At 43.7% G+C, this 22,864-nt stretch overlaps 1 protein-coding gene across 4 annotated transcripts in view; it reads right to left on the bottom strand.

Annotated features, from left to right (window-relative positions):
- Positions 1 to 834: 834 nt before the first annotated feature.
- fbxw7 (F-box and WD repeat domain containing 7) overlaps positions 835 to 22,864 on the bottom strand; it is a 66,396-nt gene continuing 44,366 nt past the window's right edge. For all 4 annotated transcript variants that reach the window (XM_031863268.1, XM_031863270.1, XM_031863269.1 and 1 more), the window contains 10 exons: positions 20,348 to 20,430; positions 18,791 to 18,932; positions 14,838 to 14,972; positions 12,902 to 13,025; positions 12,576 to 12,712; positions 11,871 to 11,984; positions 6,436 to 6,617; positions 4,632 to 4,857; positions 3,475 to 3,685; positions 835 to 1,590 (listed from right to left, as the gene is read on the bottom strand). In XM_031863268.1, coding sequence (XP_031719128.1) covers positions 1,322 to 1,590; positions 3,475 to 3,685; positions 4,632 to 4,857; positions 6,436 to 6,617; positions 11,871 to 11,984; positions 12,576 to 12,712; positions 12,902 to 13,025; positions 14,838 to 14,972; positions 18,791 to 18,932; positions 20,348 to 20,430 — 1,623 coding nt within the window. In that variant the 3' untranslated portion in view covers positions 835 to 1,321. The remainder of the gene's footprint in view (positions 1,591 to 3,474; positions 3,686 to 4,631; positions 4,858 to 6,435; positions 6,618 to 11,870; positions 11,985 to 12,575; positions 12,713 to 12,901; positions 13,026 to 14,837; positions 14,973 to 18,790; positions 18,933 to 20,347; positions 20,431 to 22,864) is intronic.

The following is a 22,864-nucleotide window of genomic DNA, read 5'->3' as shown; positions in this document are numbered from 1 at the left end:
GGACTAAAACGTCACAGCAAGTAAAAGTTCCATCTCTCTCTTCTTTTCCGTTCATCTAGCAGCATAAATACAGTTTGGCCACTGGGAGAAAACAGTAGAGGGGAAGGGGCTGGGGGGGATTCGGGGGGGTTCGGGGGCATTGATCCACAGCGCTTAGAGGGAAGAACCTTTACTTCTTCTCGTCACAGCACTGGCACTGAGAAAACCGCCCCAGCTAGACTGAAAACCTCTGGACAGCACGGATGTTTTACATGGAGACGGAGCTCCAAACTCAGGTATGTAGAAAAAAGTAAAGGAAGAACAAACAACTCAAAAAAAACAAAACCTTGTGACATAATGACAGCAAACCTAAACAGAGCAGGTTATTAATACTGGGATTTGTTGCTTTTGGCAACCGCAAAGAAAGAAGAAAAAAAAAAACAAAGGTGAGTGAAACCCCTTTCATATGATAAACCAAGAACGTGTTGAAATTCACAGTTGTGTTTGTGTGCGTTATTGTAAAGAAAACCGAGTGTAGAACAATGAGAACAGAAACGGAGTGACAAGAAACGAGCCTGATTACAGGCTGAAGCCTCCAACCTGCTCTCCTTTACAGCAAGCAGCTGCAACGGTGGGTGTGGAAATTTACCCTTTTAAATGTCTCCCACCTTCCTCAATCTCTTCCTACAGTGAATGTTTTCCGGTTGGCCGTTTGAGTGTGTGTGTGTGTGTGTGTGTGTGTGTGTGTGTGTGTGTGTGCGCTGATGGGAGGGGGAGGGTTGTGTGTGTGTGTGTGCGCGGAGGGGGAGGGTTGTGTGTGTGGGGGTGGGGGGGGGGGGGGGGGTCCTTTTAAAAAACAATATATCTCTGTACATCTCAAAATCTGTCAGGCTTGAGCGAAACCAAGTCTCTGTGCAAAGCGGACCCCCGAACCGAAATGGTTGAGTTACTTCAAAAGAGTTCAGTCGTCATCAGTCGTTCTTCCTCTCTTCCTCCTCCCAGCCGATCGAGGGACGGACCGGTGGAGCCCCGCCGCCTCGTTTCCAGCCCGATGCCCTCCGACTCCACCGCGTACTGGTGGTAGGGGGTCGAAAGCGGGGGCTGAACACATGTGAGGGTCTGTGGCTCTGTCAGTAACATTTGCCCTAAAGGGGGGACGGGGGAGTTAATGGTCGAGGACAGGACAGCCCACTGTCAGTGGTGGTGGTTGTAGATTTTGCGAGTTTGGGTGCAGAGCTCTGGGCTTTTGGCCCTCCGGTTTCTAGGTGCCTCATCTCCCCATCTCTCCATTCCTTCCTCTCCGCGGTTCGCTCTGTTCGTCCTTCCCCCACCGCGTCCCCTCTCACTTCATGTCCACGTCAAAGTCCAGCACCAGCAGCTTGGTCTCCTCTGTGCCGTTGCGGCTGCCCACCGCGCACACCAGCTTGGTGTTGGAGGCTCGGATGCGCCACACCACACCGCCGCTGCCGCCGCTCTCCAGAGTCACGAGGTTTCGGATGAACTCGCCCGTCTTCAGGTCCCACAGTTTAACTGTGCCATCGTCCGAGCTGGTGATGACAAAGTTCTTGTTGAACTGGAGGCATGTCACAGCGCTCTGGTGCTTGTGGGGACCTGAACACACAGAGAAACAGATTCTTAGAAGACACACTTAACTGCATTCCTCCCAGACGAACCGCAGTCTCCACCTCCACTAAACTATTTCATGCCTGGGCCTCTGTAGTTCCTGCTACAATTTAGTCAAAAACAGCCGTTTGTAATAAATAGAGTAATGTAGTGGGTATAGAGACGTAGATGGGTGAATTTGAAATGAGACTTGGATACCGAATAAATAACTCAAAACCTCTGAGACACAAAGGGAAAATTCAGCTCTTTTATTGCCGAAGCTATTGTGACAGTGTAGTCAAGAGTTCCTACTGTAGGCAGGCTTTAGGACTCGGGCTGTCACTGTCACGGAGGCTTAGCAGCTCCAGCTACACCTCCGTCTGCTGTGCGTTTGTGTGTGCTGGTAGCTGGCAGGATGCCACACTTTAAGTGAAGATGGCGGCTGTTACTGCCTTCCCTGAAGTGACTTTATTTGTGACTCTACGCGTGCAATGACTTAAGATTTCCCTCAGGGCTTGAAAACGATATCTTAATTAAATCAATTAGGGCGACACAAAGCACAAACAAGCGCAGAATCAAGTGCTGGCAAATGAACCGCTTTTATTATTTATTTATTTTACTGGAGGTTGCTATAGAAGCTATTTCATTCAGACAAATTCAATTTCTTTCCGTTTTCACAATCCATTTGAGGAGAAATGTCTTTTGAAATCTCACCATCAACACGCTTTCACATATTTTCCATTTCTGTCTCCAGTTAGTTCAAAGGCTGTGATATTTACTCGAGTATTCAATCGTGCTCTGCACCAACCCCCAACATGCCTGCCTCTCTCCTCCCCTCCCTGCATTAGCACAACAAAGCCTGCTCCATCATTACCTATGCGCTCTTCAGCTGACAGTGGCGACCTTGTTGTCGGCCCATTGTCTTATCAAAACACGCTAATGAATGGCATAACTTGTCCGCTGACCTAATTATATGACCTACAAAGTCCCCCAGCCTTCATCCCTTCACTGTAGTCACCCCCTCTTTACAAGACACACACACACACATCCTCCCCCCTATCCGTCGTATCCCTCCCCTTTGTCTTCAGACTCTCACTAGGGCATCCCTTTGTTCAGCGGGGGTGTGTGTGTTGGTGTTTGTAGAACTAGCATGCAGGGTTGTAGTTTGCTAATGAGGGTATTTAGGGGCGGGGGCGCTGGTGGTTGCTGCAGCTATTCAGCAAAGGATTTCCAACTTCCTGTGAGGCACCAGTGCTGCTGCTGATGGGGTTTGAACTATTCAAACAGACACAAAGGAAATGAGAGCGTAATCAGGACCAGCAGGTCCACAAGGTGTTGGCTCTGTACTGCCACACACACATTTATATAGTGTGGATTCTAATTGGACGGTCAGTTTCAAGCTAAGTCCCATCTTGTGTGCTTTTTGTCTTTGCTCAAGGCTGCTATCGCCGTTTAAGTTACACGTTTACAGTTAAGTGTACATCTGAATGATTTTGTGCACAGTCTGCACTATAACGTAAAGCAAGACGACTGTAATCCAAACGTTGTTGTAGTGTACTGTAGTGCAACATTCAAGAAACATGGTGCAGGAAGATACTACCAACTAGTACCAGATAAAGACCTACAACACACTAAAAAGGGAATGTGCGATTTTTTTGGACTGATTTTTAACTGGATGATATTTTAAAGGTGCTACATTTGAAATTGACATTAATATAGCAGCAAACCATAAGCTATGTAAAGATATAGCGGAGTAATGTCTACCTGAGCACAGAATGAAGTGACCCTTTCTCCGTTTGTGTTGTAATCCGAGCTTCTCTGCGTTTGGTTGACATAGCCAGTCAGGCTGCGCGTGCACGCCCACTTAAAGCCAAACTTAGATGGCAGACTCACCTTGCAGTGTTTGCAGGCACTGGCCCGTCTTGATGTCCCAGATCTTGACGGTGGAGTCTGCGTTGCCTGAGACCAGGATGTTGTCTTTGAGCTCCATGCCGCTGGTGAGGGACTGATGCCCCGTCAGCGTGTGGATGCAGTTGCCCGTCTCCACGTCCCAGACCCTGATAGACGTGTCCAAAGAGCCACTCACGACGTGGATTCCATCAAACTAGAAGGCAGAGGGGGATCAAAAGTTCAGCCTCCACACTTGTTTTCCCGTTCTGAAAGCAGACTGAATGTTGATGAAATTCATTTTAAAACGGACTGAAAATCAAGCTGCCACTTCAAGATGACAGTAAAACGTTACTTTGACTTGCAGCCGAGGCAAGAGCAGCATACTTTCTATTTCTATTAACAAATTTAAGATTAAACCCATTGAAATGAATGAATTTCATTGATCTGTGTGAAACTTTCCCTTGTATTCACACGTCCAATAGTGGAGCATCAACACTTTAAAAAGCGGAGCGCTGCAGCGTGCTACAAAAACCAATCTATCAGCGCAGTAAACAGCCTCCTCTCTGAGGCTGATGGCCACCAGCTGAAAGTGCACCGTAATCACACAGAGTGGGTGAGAGGACATCTTAGAGGACACAGAGGCATGAAAAAACAACCACACACACACACACACACACACACGTTTGGAAAGGCTACATTAAACATTTAAAAACAGTAGATAAAAATGAGCACGACAGATAAAAACATTAGTGCAATCACATTACATGGACTTGTTTATGTGCCACATTGACAAAACAACCTTAGAAAGAGAAGAAATATGTTCACTCTGTGACTGCCACATCTAACTGTTACCAACTGACAAAATCGATTGCTTTGGTGGTGCAATATTTTACAGTCTGAACTAGATACAATTAACTTTTAATGGTGCAACCCCTTATAATCCAATGATATAATTTCAAACTAACCAGCTACTTTTTAAGACCTCAGAAAGGACTTAAAGTACAAACTGGATTTATGAATAGCTGTCTGTATTTCCTAGATTATGCAGGTCCAGCCTGAAATATATGTATGCATTTGATGTACAAATGGAGAAACACAACACAGAGCACCCTTTTTTTTTTCTTTGCCACACTGCTGAATGCGTGTCTGAAGCTGCTCACCTGTAACGAGTACACTCTGTTGGTGTGGCCCTGCAGCGTGTGGAGGCAGGTCTCCGTCTCGGGGTCCCACACCTTCACCATGAAGTCGTAGGCACCGCTGACTACCCGCCGCCCGTCATACTGGACGCATCGCACGGCCGCCACGTGGCCCATGAGGACGTGTAAACACTGACCCGTCTCAATGTCCCAGACGCGCAGCGTGGCGTCGCGAGAGCCACTGACCACCCTGAGAGAAAACCAGAGAGACACGACGAGTCAGACACACGTGGGAAAACGTGACGCTTCAAGAGACCGTTGACTGTAAAGAGTCTGGATGCAGCAACTAAATGAAAACTGTTGTGAAGTCTTAATGTTGAGCTTCACTTTCCCACACGAGTAACAGATTCAGTAAGATTGAATTCAATACTCGACACAACACTGACTCATACTGTGGCAGCTGCATTGACAGGATAATGAGACCGGTATGAACATTTTCTTTCACTGCTTTGCGTAACCTACAGAGTCACATTCATGTTCCTACATGAAAGCACAAAAACAACCATTTAACTCTAACAGCCGCCCTCCAGCAGTGTCTTCACCCCCGGAATGGTAAAAAAAAAAAAACATACATATATTACAGGTTATAGAAATGGAAACTCCCTTTAGGGTGAAATCTTTACTCAACTTTGACATTTTTCCAGATTATTACAGTGAAAAGTTTGTACCGCAGATATCATTCATTATTATTTAAAAAAGAGAAGCATAGGAATTTAAATCTGGTGAATGATCGACATCGCGTTCCTTAATATTCATCAGATTCACGACGCTACAGACAGACATTCCTCCATATTATAAAATGATTTCTATTTTAAAAAAACAAAACAACATGCAGTAAACACACACATTACATACTCTGTTTGTAAAAGGCCTCACGGCACCACATGGATGGAAATCACCAGCATGTTGTTCACCGTCTGCCTGCAGCATTTCCACCGAGTGAGTAATCAAATGCTATACACAAAAACCTTGGTGGGCCCTAAGGCGAAGAGAGCACTTTGAGTCTCCGGAGTGTAATACTAAGTGAATGAGTGAGCAGCAGTTCACTTAGGACGGCTCACAGGGTCTATTTAATCTCTCAGAGACCACATGCTCACTTTCATAGCGATACTGTCCTCTTACAATGTTGCAGAGATGCTCTTTTTGCTTGGTGGAATCGCTGTGAGGTCGGGCGTTATGATTCTAATAATAACGGAGCACAAAGGGATAGTCCATGTGCTTATTTGTTTTCAACAAAACAAGATATAAAATGTTATTTGGTGAGCTTTAGTGGTGCTGGTCAGCGGATTTTATTACCTTTGGACAGAGCCAGTCTAGCCGTCTCCCCCGGCTTCCAGTTTCTATGCTAAGCTAAGCTAACATCTGTTGGGAACAACTTGATATTCAACATACAGACCAATCAATATCGCTCTCGTTTCCCTACTTTACTATTTCTTGAATAGAAAGAATTTTTACAAATAAACCTATCGATGTATGTGCCGGTAAGCAACACAATTATTTGTAAAGCTCACTAATTAACATGTTAATGGATTCATTTAGGGCTGCTATTAATTATTTTAATTTCTCTCTGACCATTATCTTCTCAATTAACAGATGCTTGTCATAAAGTGAATAATAGCAATCAGACTGAAGCTGTAAGTTCTGTATAACCAACAGAACAAAGCCCAAAGATAAAAACCTTAAACAGATTAATATTCTGTTGATCAACTCATCAATTAATACATTTACTCTTTCAGCTCCATAAGTATTAGTGAAATCTGCCCCATACCTTTTCTCATGTAGGTGCATGCAGCGCACTGTTGAGGTATGCCCATAGAGGGTGTGGATACATTCGCCTGTCTCTGCGTTCCAGACCTTGAGTGTGCGATCAGTGGAGCCGCTGATTATGATGTTGTCTCGCATCTGGGATGACCACACGCCCCCTGTGTGGCCCACCAACGTGCGCAGACACTGAAAAGATCGCAGAAGAAGAGGAGGTCTCGATCAGTATATTTCTCACAGCTACTGCAGATGTCGGATCAGAGAAAAGTCAGTTTCAAAGACATCCAGGTTGGTTTCATTCATATACTGTACATCGCATTTGCGCATTTCCCCACTGTGACCTCCTACTGCCTTCAGGGGGGGGGAAAAAAGACAAGGAAAATGAAATGTATGTGACCTTTTCAGGGAGAGAAGAATACCTGCGGCTGGGACAAAATCTCTCTCTGAGCACCTTTAATTGCTTTTACTTATCTGTTGGAAAAGCAGACGATTCGTTCTCTTTTTCACAAAAGGTTTTAAAACTGTCTTCAATTAAAAAACACACCCATTCATCCTCATTAGGGATGGTAGATTAGCTATTGATTAAAGCTGTTATGGAAATCTTTCTGATCAATTGAATTTGTGTCTCCACAGTTTCTAATTTGCCCCTCGATTTAATTACCCGAAATGCTTTAAACGAAAATGATTTGGGGAAAGGAGCGAGCTGTGGACGAGGTCGGTGGCGAGCGCTGTGGTCGTGTCAAGTTCAGAGTGGAGCGTGTCTACGAAGTGTTCAACATGTGACACCCCCCCCCCCCCCCGAATGCTGCTGATAAGCCGCTGAGCAGCGAATGGCGGGCGCAGGAGAGGCGAGAGGTTTTATTGCAGCGAGCGAAAGAGGATGAAGATGCTGCAGCCCGTCTTCGCCCTCTCTGTTGCATGATAAAGAGAATCAATTCATTAACTGTGGGCCAATGTGGCATGACCTGACAATCAACCTCACTACAGTGTTAAAAGTCTCTTGTTTTATCACCACGGTCCGTTTTCTGAGCTTTATACCGTAGTGAAATGAATAATACAGCTGTCTAACATCTGGCTAAACTACAATTTGTTCTGCATTTTCTTTGGGCATATTGTGGTACATTAGGATTATGTACAGCACCGTTGGCCAGCATGCATCTTAATCCACATTTGTGATAAATATTTGCTTGTCTTCTGTAATACCCAACCACAGGCCTGCAGTTTATTGTAATCATACTCTCAAGGATGAAAGATCTTCCTCGTGAATCGAAGCCAGTGGTCGAGGTTCCAAAACAAGAATCCCAGTGTGTGATTTAGTGTGTGATCTACTCTCACACTGCGTGGGAACAGAGTACCTGAACTGGAGGGCTTAAGCGTCTATCAGTCTATGAAACAAACATAAGACGAGGCCGTCCCTGAGAGTGAAAGAAGACGTGCATTCTTTTAATGAACCTTTTCTTACAAACACATCAAGGGTTTTTATACTGTGCTTAACAGTTGCATGATGTTTTCATACATTTAAAGAAAGAACTGTGGGAGAGTGTCCAGTGTAGCAGCCAGCCACAGAGCTCTAGACCATGTACGACTGATTACGTACTGTAGCTTTCTCTTTGTATTGAAAAAGAACGTTCTTTGCCTTAGCAGGAAATATCAGAAAACAAGGGATAAGAGGGATAAAGCTGATGGAGCCAATGATTTGCAAAAGGTTAAAATAAACTACCCCAGGTCAAGAAATCACATTACAGACTCACACTGCATGATTCAAAGATCACCCAGGCTGCTGCTTTAAGGACCAGTCACATGTTTTCACATCATTTTAAATGACTTCACAGTTTGTGAGTAAAGACAGACGGAAGCAGAAGAAAGATCTCAGACTTCTACCGTGGCCGTGGAAAATGTTCTGCTTGGCTGAATGCTGGAGTCTAATAACAATTCAAAAGTAGATCTGTTAAAACTGTTTCTACATTTACATAAAGTTTTAACAGCAGCAGCATCTATGGGGACCATGTACGCTATGTAAATGTTGAAATGCCAGCTAAACCAGCTATACCAGCTAAAATAACAGCTAAACTAACAAACACTTGAACCAATAATACCCACTATAATAGCCCAACATTTCATTTTTTTCTGCTTTGCTCTCTCTGGTCAGTGGCCCTTGGTAACATGTACTTTCGTGGCATCCCGATAGATAGAAGTAATGAGTAAAGTCACTTTCTGTTGAGTCACTTCAGTCAACTGATCCACCATGCATGCTTTCCCCCCTGAACAGATACAACTGACCATGGTCTCAGCTTGTTTCACAGAAGCACGCTGGTGGAATAAGGGAGATAAATAAAAACGGTCTGAAGACTGAAGGTATTATGAGAGCTGAGCGAGGATGAGGAGGGCTGTGGATGGGTATGATACCGGCACACTGTTGTCTTGTCTCGTATGCACAGATACACTGATTTTTCTCCAAAAGGCTTTATCATGGAGACACAATACAAAGCCTCTGTTGCATTAATGCTAGATGGCCATAATTACCATAATTTATCTTAACAATAAAAGCTCAAAAAGTGATCTCTCATATCTGCCAGTTAAGGAAGAGGAGAAGTTAAACTGGGAATCTGGCAGCGGACACCTCTCCCTGGGTCTGCCATGTTAGATCGGCCTGACAGCTGAGACTGCTGCTGACAGGCACTGCCAAGGACATGCGCTGCTCTGTTGAGCACCAGGCCGCCACCTTTGATGCGCTGAGATGTGTGCGGCTGTTTGTGAGCGGAAGATTGACATCTTTCACTGACGCTGGAGGACGCGCAGAGACAAAGGTCCATCAGGTAAAGACAGGAAGCCTTCAGGCAGCAAAACTCCTACAGACCTTAAATCGTATTTAATCTCCCACTCTGGTGTTTGTTAAATCTCTGATGCAATACTTCCAACCACAATCAAATCCCCGCTGTCTTACCCGATCGCTGAGCAACGTCCCAGTGCTTCCAGAGGTGTGGAGGCATTTACATGTAAAGAGCCCGAATAATAACCGGGATTGCCTCACAGCAAAAGTTCAGTTCACGGTGTTTTACATAACAAGATAAATCCAGGGCAAGACAAAACTGGCAGCAAAGACAAAACAGCGATTAACATCATCTTGGAGAAATGGCAAGCCTGCACTGATGAGTATTTATGGAAATATATATCAAAATGAAGCCACGTCCATGCAAACAAAACCTGTCAATATGATGCGACACTTTAACAGAAGAACAGGATATTGGACGGATTCATTAAACAACTGATAGTAACATCATCTTTCCAGCATCATAATGTATGCACTATTTAGATATGTGAAGAGGATGCTGGGAGTGGAGACGCATAACATTCGGATGCCGTCAAAGTGATGTAGCACAACTTGATCCACCCCACAGTGTCCCATCACAGGGGGAATCTTTTTTGATCGTTCCAAATTGAACAAAAGGTTTCTGCCGAATAGCAGCAAAAGTGGCAGAGAAGAATTGTTAACGCTGCTCTACCTCTGGCACATCTTTGTCTATTTCTATGACCAATTTCTTTCTCCGTACCCTCAATTTAAATCCTCTACCTGCAGTGAAAGCTGCCAGAGCTGCAGTTCAAATCTCTCATCTGAAGAAGACACACAGAAGCCGCTGATCTCGGAGAGAATGAGCCAATTTACTCTTGTGATCTGTCGCTCATCAACTCGTATCGGAGAGACTACTTTTTTGTGGTGACGGAAAACATCTCATTTCAAAAGGACAACTTTTAAAAACTAACATCAGAGTTCTTGATCATCGTGCTGCTATCTCTCATTGATCCAATTCTGAGTAAGACCGAAGTACTGGTGTTAGCGGCTGAGCTGTGGAAGGTTACGCTGAGCTTTCTCTGAAGTTGGAGGGTTCATGTGAGAGGTGAAAGGCTCATCACGGGCAAACATCACTTTTAAAAGGAAGATTATGGAGTAGATATTATTTGCTTTATGAAGGACAAGAGGAATGGATATTGGCAGGCGGATTGGGAGCCAAGGGCCGTCGCAAACTGTCTTGTTACTCAACACCTTGAGATCCCCGATAGCCACTTTACAGGCCGGCATCTCAAGAAAACGTAGCAATCAAGTCCTCAAGTCGATGGCAGAGACTAAAAAGCATGTTGACAGAGTAGCAAAAACAAATGCTAATGTAATCCCATTGTGTTTTTACTTTACCGTTTTACTGGCTTCGACAGACTCTTCACCCGAAATGGTTGACGAGGCTTAATTGGCCATTCGTCTGCGGTGAGAGATTCTCTCGCTTGTGTCGAGAGCCAAGGAAGCAAAGAGACGAAATCCCACAGAGGGGTTTGTGTTCTGAATACATCACCCAAACAGAAACGGATTTGGGCTCATCTCTTCTTCATGACTAATGTAAACAAACAAATCGTAGACGGATTAGCGTTGTCGAAACCGCAGACGGTGTACTTGTGTTGGCTGTGACGTCGGTCTGAATGCAGGGAGGTTTCACAAAAAGCACTGAGAGCACGCTGGCGATGTGACTCATCGCAGACTTCCACCACCAACGTGGATCCGCTGCAGCTGTAACTCAACGACCCGTCATCCAGATGTCTTTGGGTGAAGGAGAGCCAAATCGTGCTCCGTGCCTATCGGATGACCTTGGCGAGATCTGTTCGGATCAGCAAATGCTGAGACTGATACGAGTGTAATCACCAGTAGGCTGAAAGCCAACTTTACTATTTGTTTGGAGTCTTTAAAGCAGTGAAAAGCAAACTCTGTGGTGTATTGTGTACAACCCAAAGAGAGACCTACTGCAGTGTGATCATGCAGAATATCAACTTTTCTGTGAATGCATGTGTTCACAGCTCACAGTCTCAATTACTCGCCGAGTAAAAGTGAAAGGAATAGAGTGGAAAAGAGGAATATGCAACAACAGTTTACGGAGGATTTTTTTTTTAGACAAAATCAAAAATGGCGTCCAACACCGAGGCATGAGAGAGCTGCGATTCACAACAATCTGTGAACCGCTCTCCTACACCACCGTACAACCACTGCTTTTCTTTTTAATACACAGCAGCGTAAAGCTGCAGCCAAGGCCTGTGTAGCTGCACCAGCCTCAGCTATGCATACTAACAGCTCTTGCAGACAAGTGCTGCGTAACAAGTCAGCAAAACCGCAAAATGTAAGAGAAGAGAATAGACAGAGACAGAATGGAGGTTATTTTCACCGGATGGGGCTAATGTTACTAATTACTAACTATATTGATGGTACAGGGAGCAACGTTTTCATGTTTTCAATAATTTAGATGTCTCATCCACTTCCCAATAAACAAGTCGGAAAAGATCAATGAAGTGAATTCATCTTGAACTTGCCTACAGTCCATTAGCATCTCACAACAGTGCAGAAGAAAAGGAAGCCATTAAGATAAAAGGGGAAAACAGGAAATGGAAAAAGCAGTTAACCCATACCTTTCCTGTGATGGCCGACCAGACTTTGAGCGTGTTGTCGTCAGAGCCGCTGACAATGCGGTTGCCACAAAACTGGAGGCAGGTGATCACGTGGTCGTCGTGACCTTTCAGCACCTTCAGATGAGACAGATCAAGAGAGACGCAATGAGAAGGACAGGGACGGCGGGGTGGATGCAGAATGACACGGCAAGAACTGAGGCCGACAATGAGGCGTCTCTGGTGCCTTGTACACCAAAGGGGAGATAAGAGGAAAATGTCACCAAGTGCTGCAGGTGTACACGGCTCTTTAAGCAGTGTGTGTGTGTGTGTGTGTGTGTGTGTGTGTGTGTGAGATACTGGGTCACAGGACTGCTAGCTCAGCACACTGCATATGCAAAGGAGTATGAAGAGCATCGGCGGCGGACTAAAACGACCCGCAGCTGTTTCAAAATGAGCCAAAGTATACAAGGCCCATTAAGGATCAGCTGTAGCATGCTGCTCGTGCTTTACGGGAAACTTCTGAACGGGCAAAAAGACAAATAGTCTTTACATTAAAGGACAGTAAGATCATCCTGTGCTGCAGCTTAATTAGTATTCAACAAGAATACTGTGGAGACCTGACCTCTCACTAACTTCCCATCAACTTTCTGAGACTCAAAGCCATTTCATATCAGGTCTATGAGATCATCCGCCCGCTGGGGAATTGAAGTTTGAAGGCACAGCTACCTTGGGTGATTTGAGGTCCCCTCTCCTCCAGTTGGTGTCTATTCTGTGCTGCCTGATGTAGGCACTCTTCCAGGGGCTGTGAGTGAAGCCGGGCTTGACGATTTTCCTCTTCTTGAGGGACAGAGGCTCATCGATGCCTGCGAGGAGACAGAGATGGAAGCAGATCGGATTAAGGCTCACGTTTTTTCCTCTAAATGTTTATTCTAAAAACAGGTACAGCCGCAGCTTGAAGCACAGCATTGCCCACAGCTGTAGCTCCAGACTGCTCCCGCTGTGTGACTGCATGTTTTCTGTCCGTCTGTCTGTTGCAAAGACTTAAGACTCACCTTCTTCCCTGCATTTCTCCCGCCACAGCAGGTTGTCCTCCGCAAGGATGCGCCAGTAGCGACACGTCTGGGCTGCTTGAAGGAGGTCCTTCGGCTCCAGGAATGACAGCACATACAAAGCCAGCTGTTGAAAGATGAGGAATACGAGAGGTGTAAATGGAAAAGGAGACACAAAAAGGACACATTATTCACTGCTGCGGGTGTGTAGAGCAGTACAAACACCTCATACACCTTGAAGTTTAAAGTAACTAAATCACAACAACAAAAAGGAACAAACTGTGTGCAAAATAGTAACAGCATGAATCTAACTGAACGAGGGTAAACAATGGCATTACCATAAAACTGAATCAACATTTCTATTAAAGCTTAACGAAAAATACACAATAGGAGCTACACAGCCGGTAATAATGTCGGGGCTACAGTTCGTTAAGCCAAAGCTGACATAAAAAGGCACAAAACCTGGTTTAATGAGTATAAATCTGGACCCCTGAGCAAAAGATTAAAAAAACACAACCTGCTATGTTTTTTTTTTTTTTTTTTCAAACATATTGTAACGGGTATATATTTGGACAAAGGTCTCAACACACGATGTTTGTTTTATGAATGCGGTGGATCAACCATCAGGACGAGAGACGCTCTCATCATCACAAAAGGGTAAAGATTACGGGTTAATTTTGTAACCGGTTGTGTAAATATTGTTCTTTTATGATATTACAATAATCAGAGATGGTAATGACCCTCGACACACCGTGTGATGAATTCAGGAGTGCATCCTGCATGAACATCAGGAGAACCAGCATTTCAGACTAATGTTGCCCTTCGTTCTAGTCTAGATTGAACGAACAATTATTTTTCATCATAGATTAATCCGCCCACTATTTCCTTGATTAATCCTTTGTGAAAGATTTGGAGAAGTTTCCTTTTTAAATATCCAACATCACGCAGTTCAAAACTTCTTTGACAACATTAAAGAGGATTGAGAATCATCATGAAGGGCAATCATAAGGTTCTTATGTTGTTTTCTGTACCTGCGGAAGGCTTTCCGGTATTAAAGTGTAGTTTTAGGGACATTTTTAAATCATTTGCCCCAGATAAGACCCACAAACCTTGGCATTCCTAAATCACCTGAGAGCCTAAGTCTAAGCCAGTTGTCATTACTGGGATTCAGGATATTTCAAAAGTTTTATGAATGGACCTCGAGCCTCCAGTGATTGCTTTTTAAGCCTGACACACTGCCTTCTAAAGGTTCTCTTTATGGTTTCAATTTCAACTGCATCTGTAGTGCTGCCACAGGGATTGTCCTGTTAAAATGACCTGACAGCCCCCCCTCAATGTATTTCCAGCGGAGAGGACAAACAGGATCATCAAAAGAAGTCAGAGGGAATTGACGATATATATATTTAAAAAAAGGAGAGACAGAAAAGAAAATGAAAAGATTGAAAAGAGAGGACCCATGTCCTGGTGAGAACACACATGATGCTGTTGTGTATTTTTGGCTTCAGAGCAAGTGATGATCGAGTTCTTGCATCGTATTGCCTCACTCTCTATGCCATCAGCCCCCAGCTTTCATCCCAACACCTGCCAGCGAGAGTCGAGATGTTAAGTATTTGATCAGCTACACCAGATACGGTGGAGCGAGGCGGTTTTGTGAGAATCCCTTATGTGATCTTATCGTCAGTGTGGCACTTCAGAGTGTTTGTATTGTCAGTTATGATGCAGAGGAAAAAACAAGACACCCCACTATGGATGTCTTTAAATTATCTGAAGGAAGATTGCGACAGGATTAGGGCTGGAGAGGAAGCGTCGTCTCCGTCACGTGTTGTACATTCAAAACAATGTCGAACTGAAGGGATTCCCACGGGAGCTCAGGTCAGACGGAAGGACGGGGAGCTAAGATGAAGCTGTGAACTGATAACCAGGGGATTCGGGAACTCACCTCTTTGGGCAGCAGGGAGATGAAGTCTCGCTGAAACTGCGGCTCGATCACCTGCATCATATGCTTGACTTGTGTGGGCTCACAGCTGTCAATCAACTCATCCAGCGCCAGCAGCTTCTCTGGGCCAGTCCAGCTCTGCAACACAAAGGAACTGGTTTAAATTTTTTTTTTTTAAAACACTACACAACATATCATCAAAAATTGGAGGTTAATTACTTGAGTGCTGGCATGGGGTGGCAGACCGATTGAAACTCAATGCACAACAGAGAAAGTACAAGAGTAGTCTCAACTCTGCTAATAAAATATGAAATCCAGTAACCTAAGTTACCGTTACACATCATCCGAATCACAAACCTTGATCGTTGGTGTCAATGAAGAAATGGTGTAGCCAATAAAAAAAAACACTGATCTGCACGGGTCGTTAGCCATGCAAGATATTTTTTGACCTTTATCAGATTTAAACAGAGATCTGGACTCAAGTCGACTCGAGTCACTGTTTCGGTGACTTGAAACGACTTGGAAGTTAAAGAGTTTCACATGTGGAGGTTAAAGGCGAACTGCTGAATGCAAGAACTGCGCATCAAAGATTTCTGATCTACAACATCAAACTTTGTCATTTGAAGATTAATTTGGATCGGTAAGTGTCTGTGAGGGCTGATGCTTGTGGAAGTTAAGTCCGATGTATCCGTTCTCTCACAACTCTGTAGCTCGCTAATCACTAATCAACCCAGAATAAAACGTGTCATTTTAGGAGCATCACGTTCACTATAATTTAAAACACAGCATAACATTCCTATAATTTCCCTTATATCTTAGGTTAAGTAACTTTGCATCTTTAACATATATACTAAATCATGGACTAACACACTTTCTGCTGTAGCTTTTTAGTGAGTTTCTCCTCATATGGTATCAGTTCAACATTATAGGGGCTGTTTGACTTGTACATGGTGTATCCTGCTGGTTTTTATTGCTTTTAATTTAACTGCAGTCTGTAGTCTCTCTGCAATGTCCTCTCAAAAGTTTTTAAAAGTAAGGGAAAAGCATATTTGGCTATCACAAGTGGCAATACACTAGTTAAACTATGTCAGCAGAATATTCATTACACCTCCATATCTGGATTGCCACTGCCAACACAGCTGTAAACGTAGAGTGCTTACTGAAAAACACAGCAGCGGGCCATTTGTGGTCAAAGTAGACGTCTCGGTGTGCTTGTGTAAGCTCTTATTTTACTTTGATTGGAGAGCCCTGGAAACATACAGCCTTGTGCAGTGCGCCTGTAACACGTTAATGTTCCCTACGTGCCCTCAGCAGCTTGGCGCTTGAGGCACCTGCCTGTTTCTAACAGCCAAAACATTAGTTAATAATTTGAACATCTGAAACCAGAGTCCATCAACAACATTATAAGAACTCTGTGGGGTTATTTCTTCTGCTTGAACATTCAGTTGTTTAACGCTGGCTGATGACCAGCGCTGCACTGTACTGTATGTTGGACCCAACAGCCACAGTTGTTTTTCTCTGTGGAGCGCGGAAATCTAACAATGATTACAGGCTACGAGGCAGGATGGAAAATCTGGCACACGCAAACTACCTGTAATTTGGCAGCTAAAAGCTTTAGCTAGAGGTGCCGCTTCTGCGGGTAATCAGGGGGTTCAGAGACCTCTTCCCTGCCATTGGGAGGACCATGCAACAGCTACTTATGTGTTGCATCAATTTTCTGCCATAGATAATCATTAGGTTTTGTTTAAACAACCACAGGTTCACAATTCCCAACATGTAATGGGACTTCTTTTTGGTTAAAACTGAAACCCTCTAGCTTCTAGTTTTTTTATGTACTCATATATTTTTTGATGTCAGTCCTACTGCTGCTTTAGTTACAGATTTCTTAAGTTTCCCAGAATGTCTGTCAATAATCCCCTGCGAATGGGTGTGACACAAACCAGGAGTTAACATCTGGGATCACAGTGCCGACACTTAAACACGGAGGGAAACCCGGCTGGTTCACAGATGCACAAGTGTGAACCACTTGTTCACAACAGATCATTTTCATGAGCTGCTGATAAAACACCTCAGTTCAGACATTCAGGGAAGTGTTGGAGTATCTGCTCAAAGACACTTCATTTTATTGAGAGGTACAATTAATGTGAGATACTGAGACACTAAAGAGGCAATTGTATGCCAGTGATAATAGCTGCCTGTGCCTTTGTTTGGAAGATAAGATGCGTTTTGTTATGTTGGTTGTGTAAAAGGAATAGTTTGAGATTTACCAATAAGTAATCACACACATAACCCTCCACAAAATCACATGTTGTTGATACATTTCAGGTTTTGTACGTATTAAACAAACCAGATATATTGTGTTAATTTGTCAGCTTTGGAGGTGCCAGTAGGCCGATTCTGTTACTGGAGGAGGGAGCCAGGCCAGCTGTCTCCAGTCTTCATGCTAAGCTAAGCTAGTGGGCTGCTGGCTCACTGTTGAAGGTAAATGTAATTGATTGAAGCTTTAAATCCCTCTGTGCGTGCTATATTGACACAGCAAGCCGAGTTCGCAGCTGCAAAATCTTTTTTTCCCGTGCTTCCAGTCATTTGGCGTAACAGTGACGTTCATGGATACGAGGAAGATCTACAGGCTAGTTCAGCTTGGAGTCGTGCTCTTTACCGCTCATAAACAGAACTAACTTATTCTCTTGGCTTGTATTGCAAACTGTGAAAATCCCAAAATATGAATGGATTGAGGGTGTTATGGGCAAGGATACATTTTATAGTGCTTTGGCTGGCTCAAATATTGAGCCGGATTTATTCGAGCCATAGTCTTTTAAAATGTTCCCTTTAATGGAGAGACGCGAGTGTCCTCGATCTTCTCATCCAACTCTCTGCAAAAGGGCGATCAAGTGTATTTCCCAAAATCTCAAACTAATCCTCTATGTGACTTTGCCATGAACATGTGTGTCCTTGTGTTTGTGTTTGAGAGTGAAAAATCCCAAAATAACACCTGCAGTTTGGACATTTTTGTGAAAAACATTCTCTCTAACTACAGTCTGCTGCCTTGTAGTTTCCCTCTCTAACAGCAGCTACAGGCTAGGACTGGACCTGGGGAATCTACAGAATGTAGGTTTGAGGTTTCGCTGCCTGAAGCCTGTGATGTCAAATTAAAGACTACAGCAGGTCAGGCCTGAAGACTAATATATGTAAAATAAACACTGAGGTGTCACAGGTTCGCCCAGCTATTCAAAGAAAACGACTTTAAGCGGTCTTAGGTAATGAAGTCCATGGCAACCTATTAAAGGAAATCAGAGAGACCACATCAAGGCTAATGTGTTAAAATGACATCCTATTCCCATGAAGTCTGGACTCATTAAAGCTGAAGTCAAACATGAAAGAAATTACTTATGTTGCATCTGTTCAGACTATGAGAATATAGGAAAATGAACATGGAAATAGGGTCAACTGTAATATGGTGAAATAAAAGACTTTATGTCTCCATCAGTCTAACGTCTCTACAAGGGGTGGACCCTAATATTCAACTATTCGGTTATTCATTCCTTGGCTAGGCATTCTGTTTTCAATTTTGGTGCCTTTAATTAAACCGAAAGACACGTGTTGCAGTATGCATGATGAAATATCCATACTGCAGTGACTTCTTTCATCAGAGGACCACAGAAGTCGAAATGTGTACTTTTAGTAGAGACTTTAAGTCGACAGTAGAAACAATTGATGTTATAACTCTGCTTTTAAGTCTGAACAGGTATGGCTAATTCCAATTCCACGCAACAGCGGTTAAGCTAATGTGTTGGGGCTGGACAACAAGGCAGCAATTATCTCTGAGACTAAGTGAACAATGATTGGGCATAACATCTGCTTTTTGATGAGCTTTTGCTCGAGGGCTTCGGAGTTGCCCGTGGGAGGAAAAGGAAAAGAGACGAAGAAGAAGAAGAAGAAAACTCCACCGTGCTCACCTGAAATGTTCGGAGCCATTCTTGGAGACCCGTGGGTGGCTGGATTGAGGTGATGCGCCGTCTCTGCTGCCCCTGACAATTGGCTGTTCTAATGTGGCCAAATGTGGTGGGTGTGGCCGGACATGGGACAATTCCTGTCAGGCTGCAATTTACAAAGGAAGGAAAAACACTTAAAAACGAATAATTAAATGAGATCTTCACAGGCAAATCGCCTACTGCAGACATTAGAGAGAGGGCGAGAAATCCCTGCTTTCAACAAGAAGCAGTAAGGGAAAAATGGAAACATTACAGGATTATTATAGACATTAAGGATACGCTATTGATGTGAACATTAAGCTTAATATGAGAGCATCGAGTTGTTTTGCTGCAGCTTCTGCAGATATTTCCACTGCAAATTTTGACAACAGAGAGAACACAAAAGATGGCAAATGCCGAGTTAAATATGTAAAGCGGCACATAAAACTGAAAGCATTTTGCCACTCACAGATTTGACTTAGCAATAAAAACCTCAGCTGAATGCATGTGTATTCTGCCAAGTAAATAACAAGAAATTGTGTTTTGTTTTTACATTATGCTAATTTTCTTAATTGACCCCCATTTCTTTTTTTATTATGTACAGTTTATGGTGTTATAATAAGGGTTAAATCTCTTTAAATGATAAAACAATATTTCAGTTGCTGGTGGACCTGCAGAATATAATTACTTCCTGGCTGAGTAAATAAAAAACTGTTTTTGTTGTACAGTTCTAGCAGCAGGAAATCAAAAATTACAAATGTAAATAAATCTCCAGGCTTCACCGAAACATTGCAGCTTCAGAACAAAGAGGATATCTTTAATTCCTTATCACACGTTTTTCTAGTTTCAAACCGAATGTTTTTCTTAACTCGGAGACTTCAAAGTGCGCACAATCCCACAGAAATCGGTTACAGTCCAGTTTCTCCTGTTGGAAGAACCAAGATGTGAAAAGCATCACATGACTTCAAAGGACGCCCATGTGCCATTGTAATGTCAGGGCAGCGGGACAAAGCATCCGGCGGGCTCCCTCAATTCCTCAGATTCAGCTTGTTGGCAGCAAAATGGAAAGCTGGGGGTCCATTTCATTATCGATACATTTTTAATGAATTTTTGGAAAGTGAGCCGGATCGAGCTACATGGCAACATTTACAGTTAAAGCGACTTGTGTTCAGTCTGAATTTTAATGTGGCTACATGTGAACACGGGCATTAAATATTCAGGGTGAGGGAAACATCTGGGACGGCTGGCTGGATGCTGGAGATACAATATGATGTGAAGCATCATTCTGTTTGAAGACACAAAGCGTCTTTGTTCATGCCGCTTGATATCTTTTCATCATCTCATGTCATGGCAGGTTCATTTAATACGCGAGTAGCACTAAAACAAGGAGATGCCACTCATTAATATGTAACTTCTACTAAGATCCTCTCGACCCAAAGGTGGGGAATAAATGCAGGACACTGCAGTGAAAGGACAACTGGGAGAGGGCGTGTCTCTGATGAGCAACTGGGAGACTTATGAGTGAACTCTAGGATGCTTTACCTTGGGTACTCGGGGCCTTTGCAGGGCTTTTTTCCTGAAGGGAAAGATCGGACCTCGGGGCCATGGTCCAACTTTCTCTTCATCTGAGGAAGAAAAACAGAAAAGAAAAAACATTAGAACCCAGCAGAGCATTACCATGGAGGAGACTAGTTTAAAAAACAGAAACCTAATTATTACACTGTATCCTTCTGAGAAGCAAGTAACAGACTTTGTTAAAATGATGTCTAAAATACAGACACCACAGTCTTGCAACAGCTTCATGCAAATAGGGAATTAAACTATACGGCATGGGCTAGAGATTGAAATGTATTCATAACAAAGCAGAGTGGTAAAGACCTATCTGTAGAGGAGGCAGCTCCACGTTATGAGATAGTTAGGATACAAAGCAGGTGCTTGTATAACAACGCTGAGCTTTCCTTTGATTATCTTCTTCTTCCACACACCCCGCAATATCCAGAGGCCACTCACACATTCACACATTCACACCCGAAACTGTCCAGCATCTTCACGCACACAAAACAACCAGAGTAAAGAAACTCGTCCAGGGTGCATTCTTTGGCATTGAAGTTTGATTCATACGGATACTTGAGACGGACAAACAGAGCTCTTCATCTCTTCCCATCACCTGCATGTGCACACACACACACCACCCAATCCCTGTTACCACCTACCCAACTGTGCAAACAAAAGGAGCCTGTGTGAGCGCGGGCAAGCCAATTTTCTTCATCTCATGCCTGCCACTCTCTCTGGCAAGGCCTCTCACTCCACATGCAAGTGATCACCATCTCATCGCCGCTCCCTCGCGATTCACAAGCCAACGGAACCATGGAACCGGAGCGTCTGGCCAACATAAGATTTACAATGCAACAGGCCTGTTTGGTTTGACACATGTTTCATGTTGAAATGAAAGCTGAGGTAAATGCGATTGTGAACGTTTAGTTTCAGCCTCAGAAATAACAAAAAGACTGTTCTCTCAACTGGACTTAAAAGGCTACATCGTAGGAGCCGCCAGCAGAGCCTACAAGGGTAAAAAATGGGCATCACAGTGCAGATGAATCTTTTATTGCTGCACTTTAGCACGTAGCATGTTTCTTACACGGTTCTGACATTACTTGCGGCATAACGATCTCTTTTTTTTGTACTTCCATTTAGGGTAAAAATAACGTGTCAACATGCCTACAGTTATTCCAGCCTGTTGTGCTGCAAGACTGTACTAGATGCCGATTATGGCTTTTCGGGAGCAGAAGCAACATTCAAAATAAACTCTCCTTCTTTTGAGGCAAACAATATGTTGTATTCTGATGTATTTTTGGCATCTTATTGTAGCATTAGATGCTAAGAATACACTGGCACTGGACAAGCGACTCCATACTGTCTGGCTCCTCAGTGTCATGATTACACATCTCTCCTCAAGATGTGTGTTTTTTTTTTGTTTATCACTATAATTTGGCGAGTGTGTTTGTTCTCTCAGTGTTTTCAGCCCGAGTGGCACATTTGAGTGTTGAGAGCAGAACGAAGGGAACCAAGAGAAACAGTTCAGAAATGCTGAATGATGAGCAGGATATCAGCAGCGGCATCCATCGCATCAGTTATCAATACAGGCTTCCCCGACTCAGTATTAAATGTGGACTCCAGGAGGAATCAATGCACCGACACAACCAAAGTTTATAGAGGCATGTGTGTATGACCAGCACACCAACTTGTACTGCAGGTTAGACGCCCCTTGGACAGTACACACTGTGATCTGACCACTGATTTGTGATCTGTTCCTCACAAGTCGGCTCCTGTGTAGAGCTGCAGGGGAGAGCCACACAGATCTTGGGTGATTTATTACGGAAATGTAGAGAAGGGGCACTGAGAAATGTAATCTTTGTGGCAAAAAAACCAACACGTTAATGTAGTCAAAATGTTTTTCAGAAGCTTGGTAGGTATGCACTTATCTACATTTAAAATATCTGGCTGAAAGCCTGTTTGAGTGCTAAGGAATATAAAAGGGGGGTTTGTAAGAGATTCCTACTTGTAAAGATCCAGCTCTTAAACCCAACTGCCCTGTTCTTAAAGCGGTGATCTCACTGCAAAGGCAGTTCAGTAGGCAAGGAGGGCCTGGGTGTGTGCATGCATTCATTTGGGTGGGTGTGTGTGTGTTTCCGAGTGGGAGAAAAAAAAAAAAAAAAAAAAAAAAGGCGGAGTGCTGGCTGGCTTTGAGTGTGTGCGCCTGTGTGTGTGTGTGTATACTTGCAAGAAAAAAAAACTGAATGCGGGCGTGAAAAAAGCAGCGTGTAAGCAGTCTCTTCTTGTGTTCCAGCCTGGGAAAAAGGTAACCAGAGCACGCAGTGTTTGTAAATCACCACTAATCAGTCCCCCCCCCTCCCTCCCCTATCCGGCCAAAAAGCACGACAGATGGATATACAGAGAGTTAATGATATTTTAAAGACAGCAATCACTCTTACATAATGTGTTGATTCATTTCCACACACACACACACACACACACACACACACACACACACACACACAC

Source organism: Anarrhichthys ocellatus, unplaced genomic scaffold (assembly GCF_004355925.1).
Source record: "Anarrhichthys ocellatus isolate YVR2014 unplaced genomic scaffold, GSC_Weel_1.0 scaffold28, whole genome shotgun sequence".
NCBI lineage: Eukaryota > Metazoa > Chordata > Actinopteri > Perciformes > Anarhichadidae > Anarrhichthys > Anarrhichthys ocellatus.
This window is presented reverse-complemented; position numbering and strand designations above follow the sequence as displayed.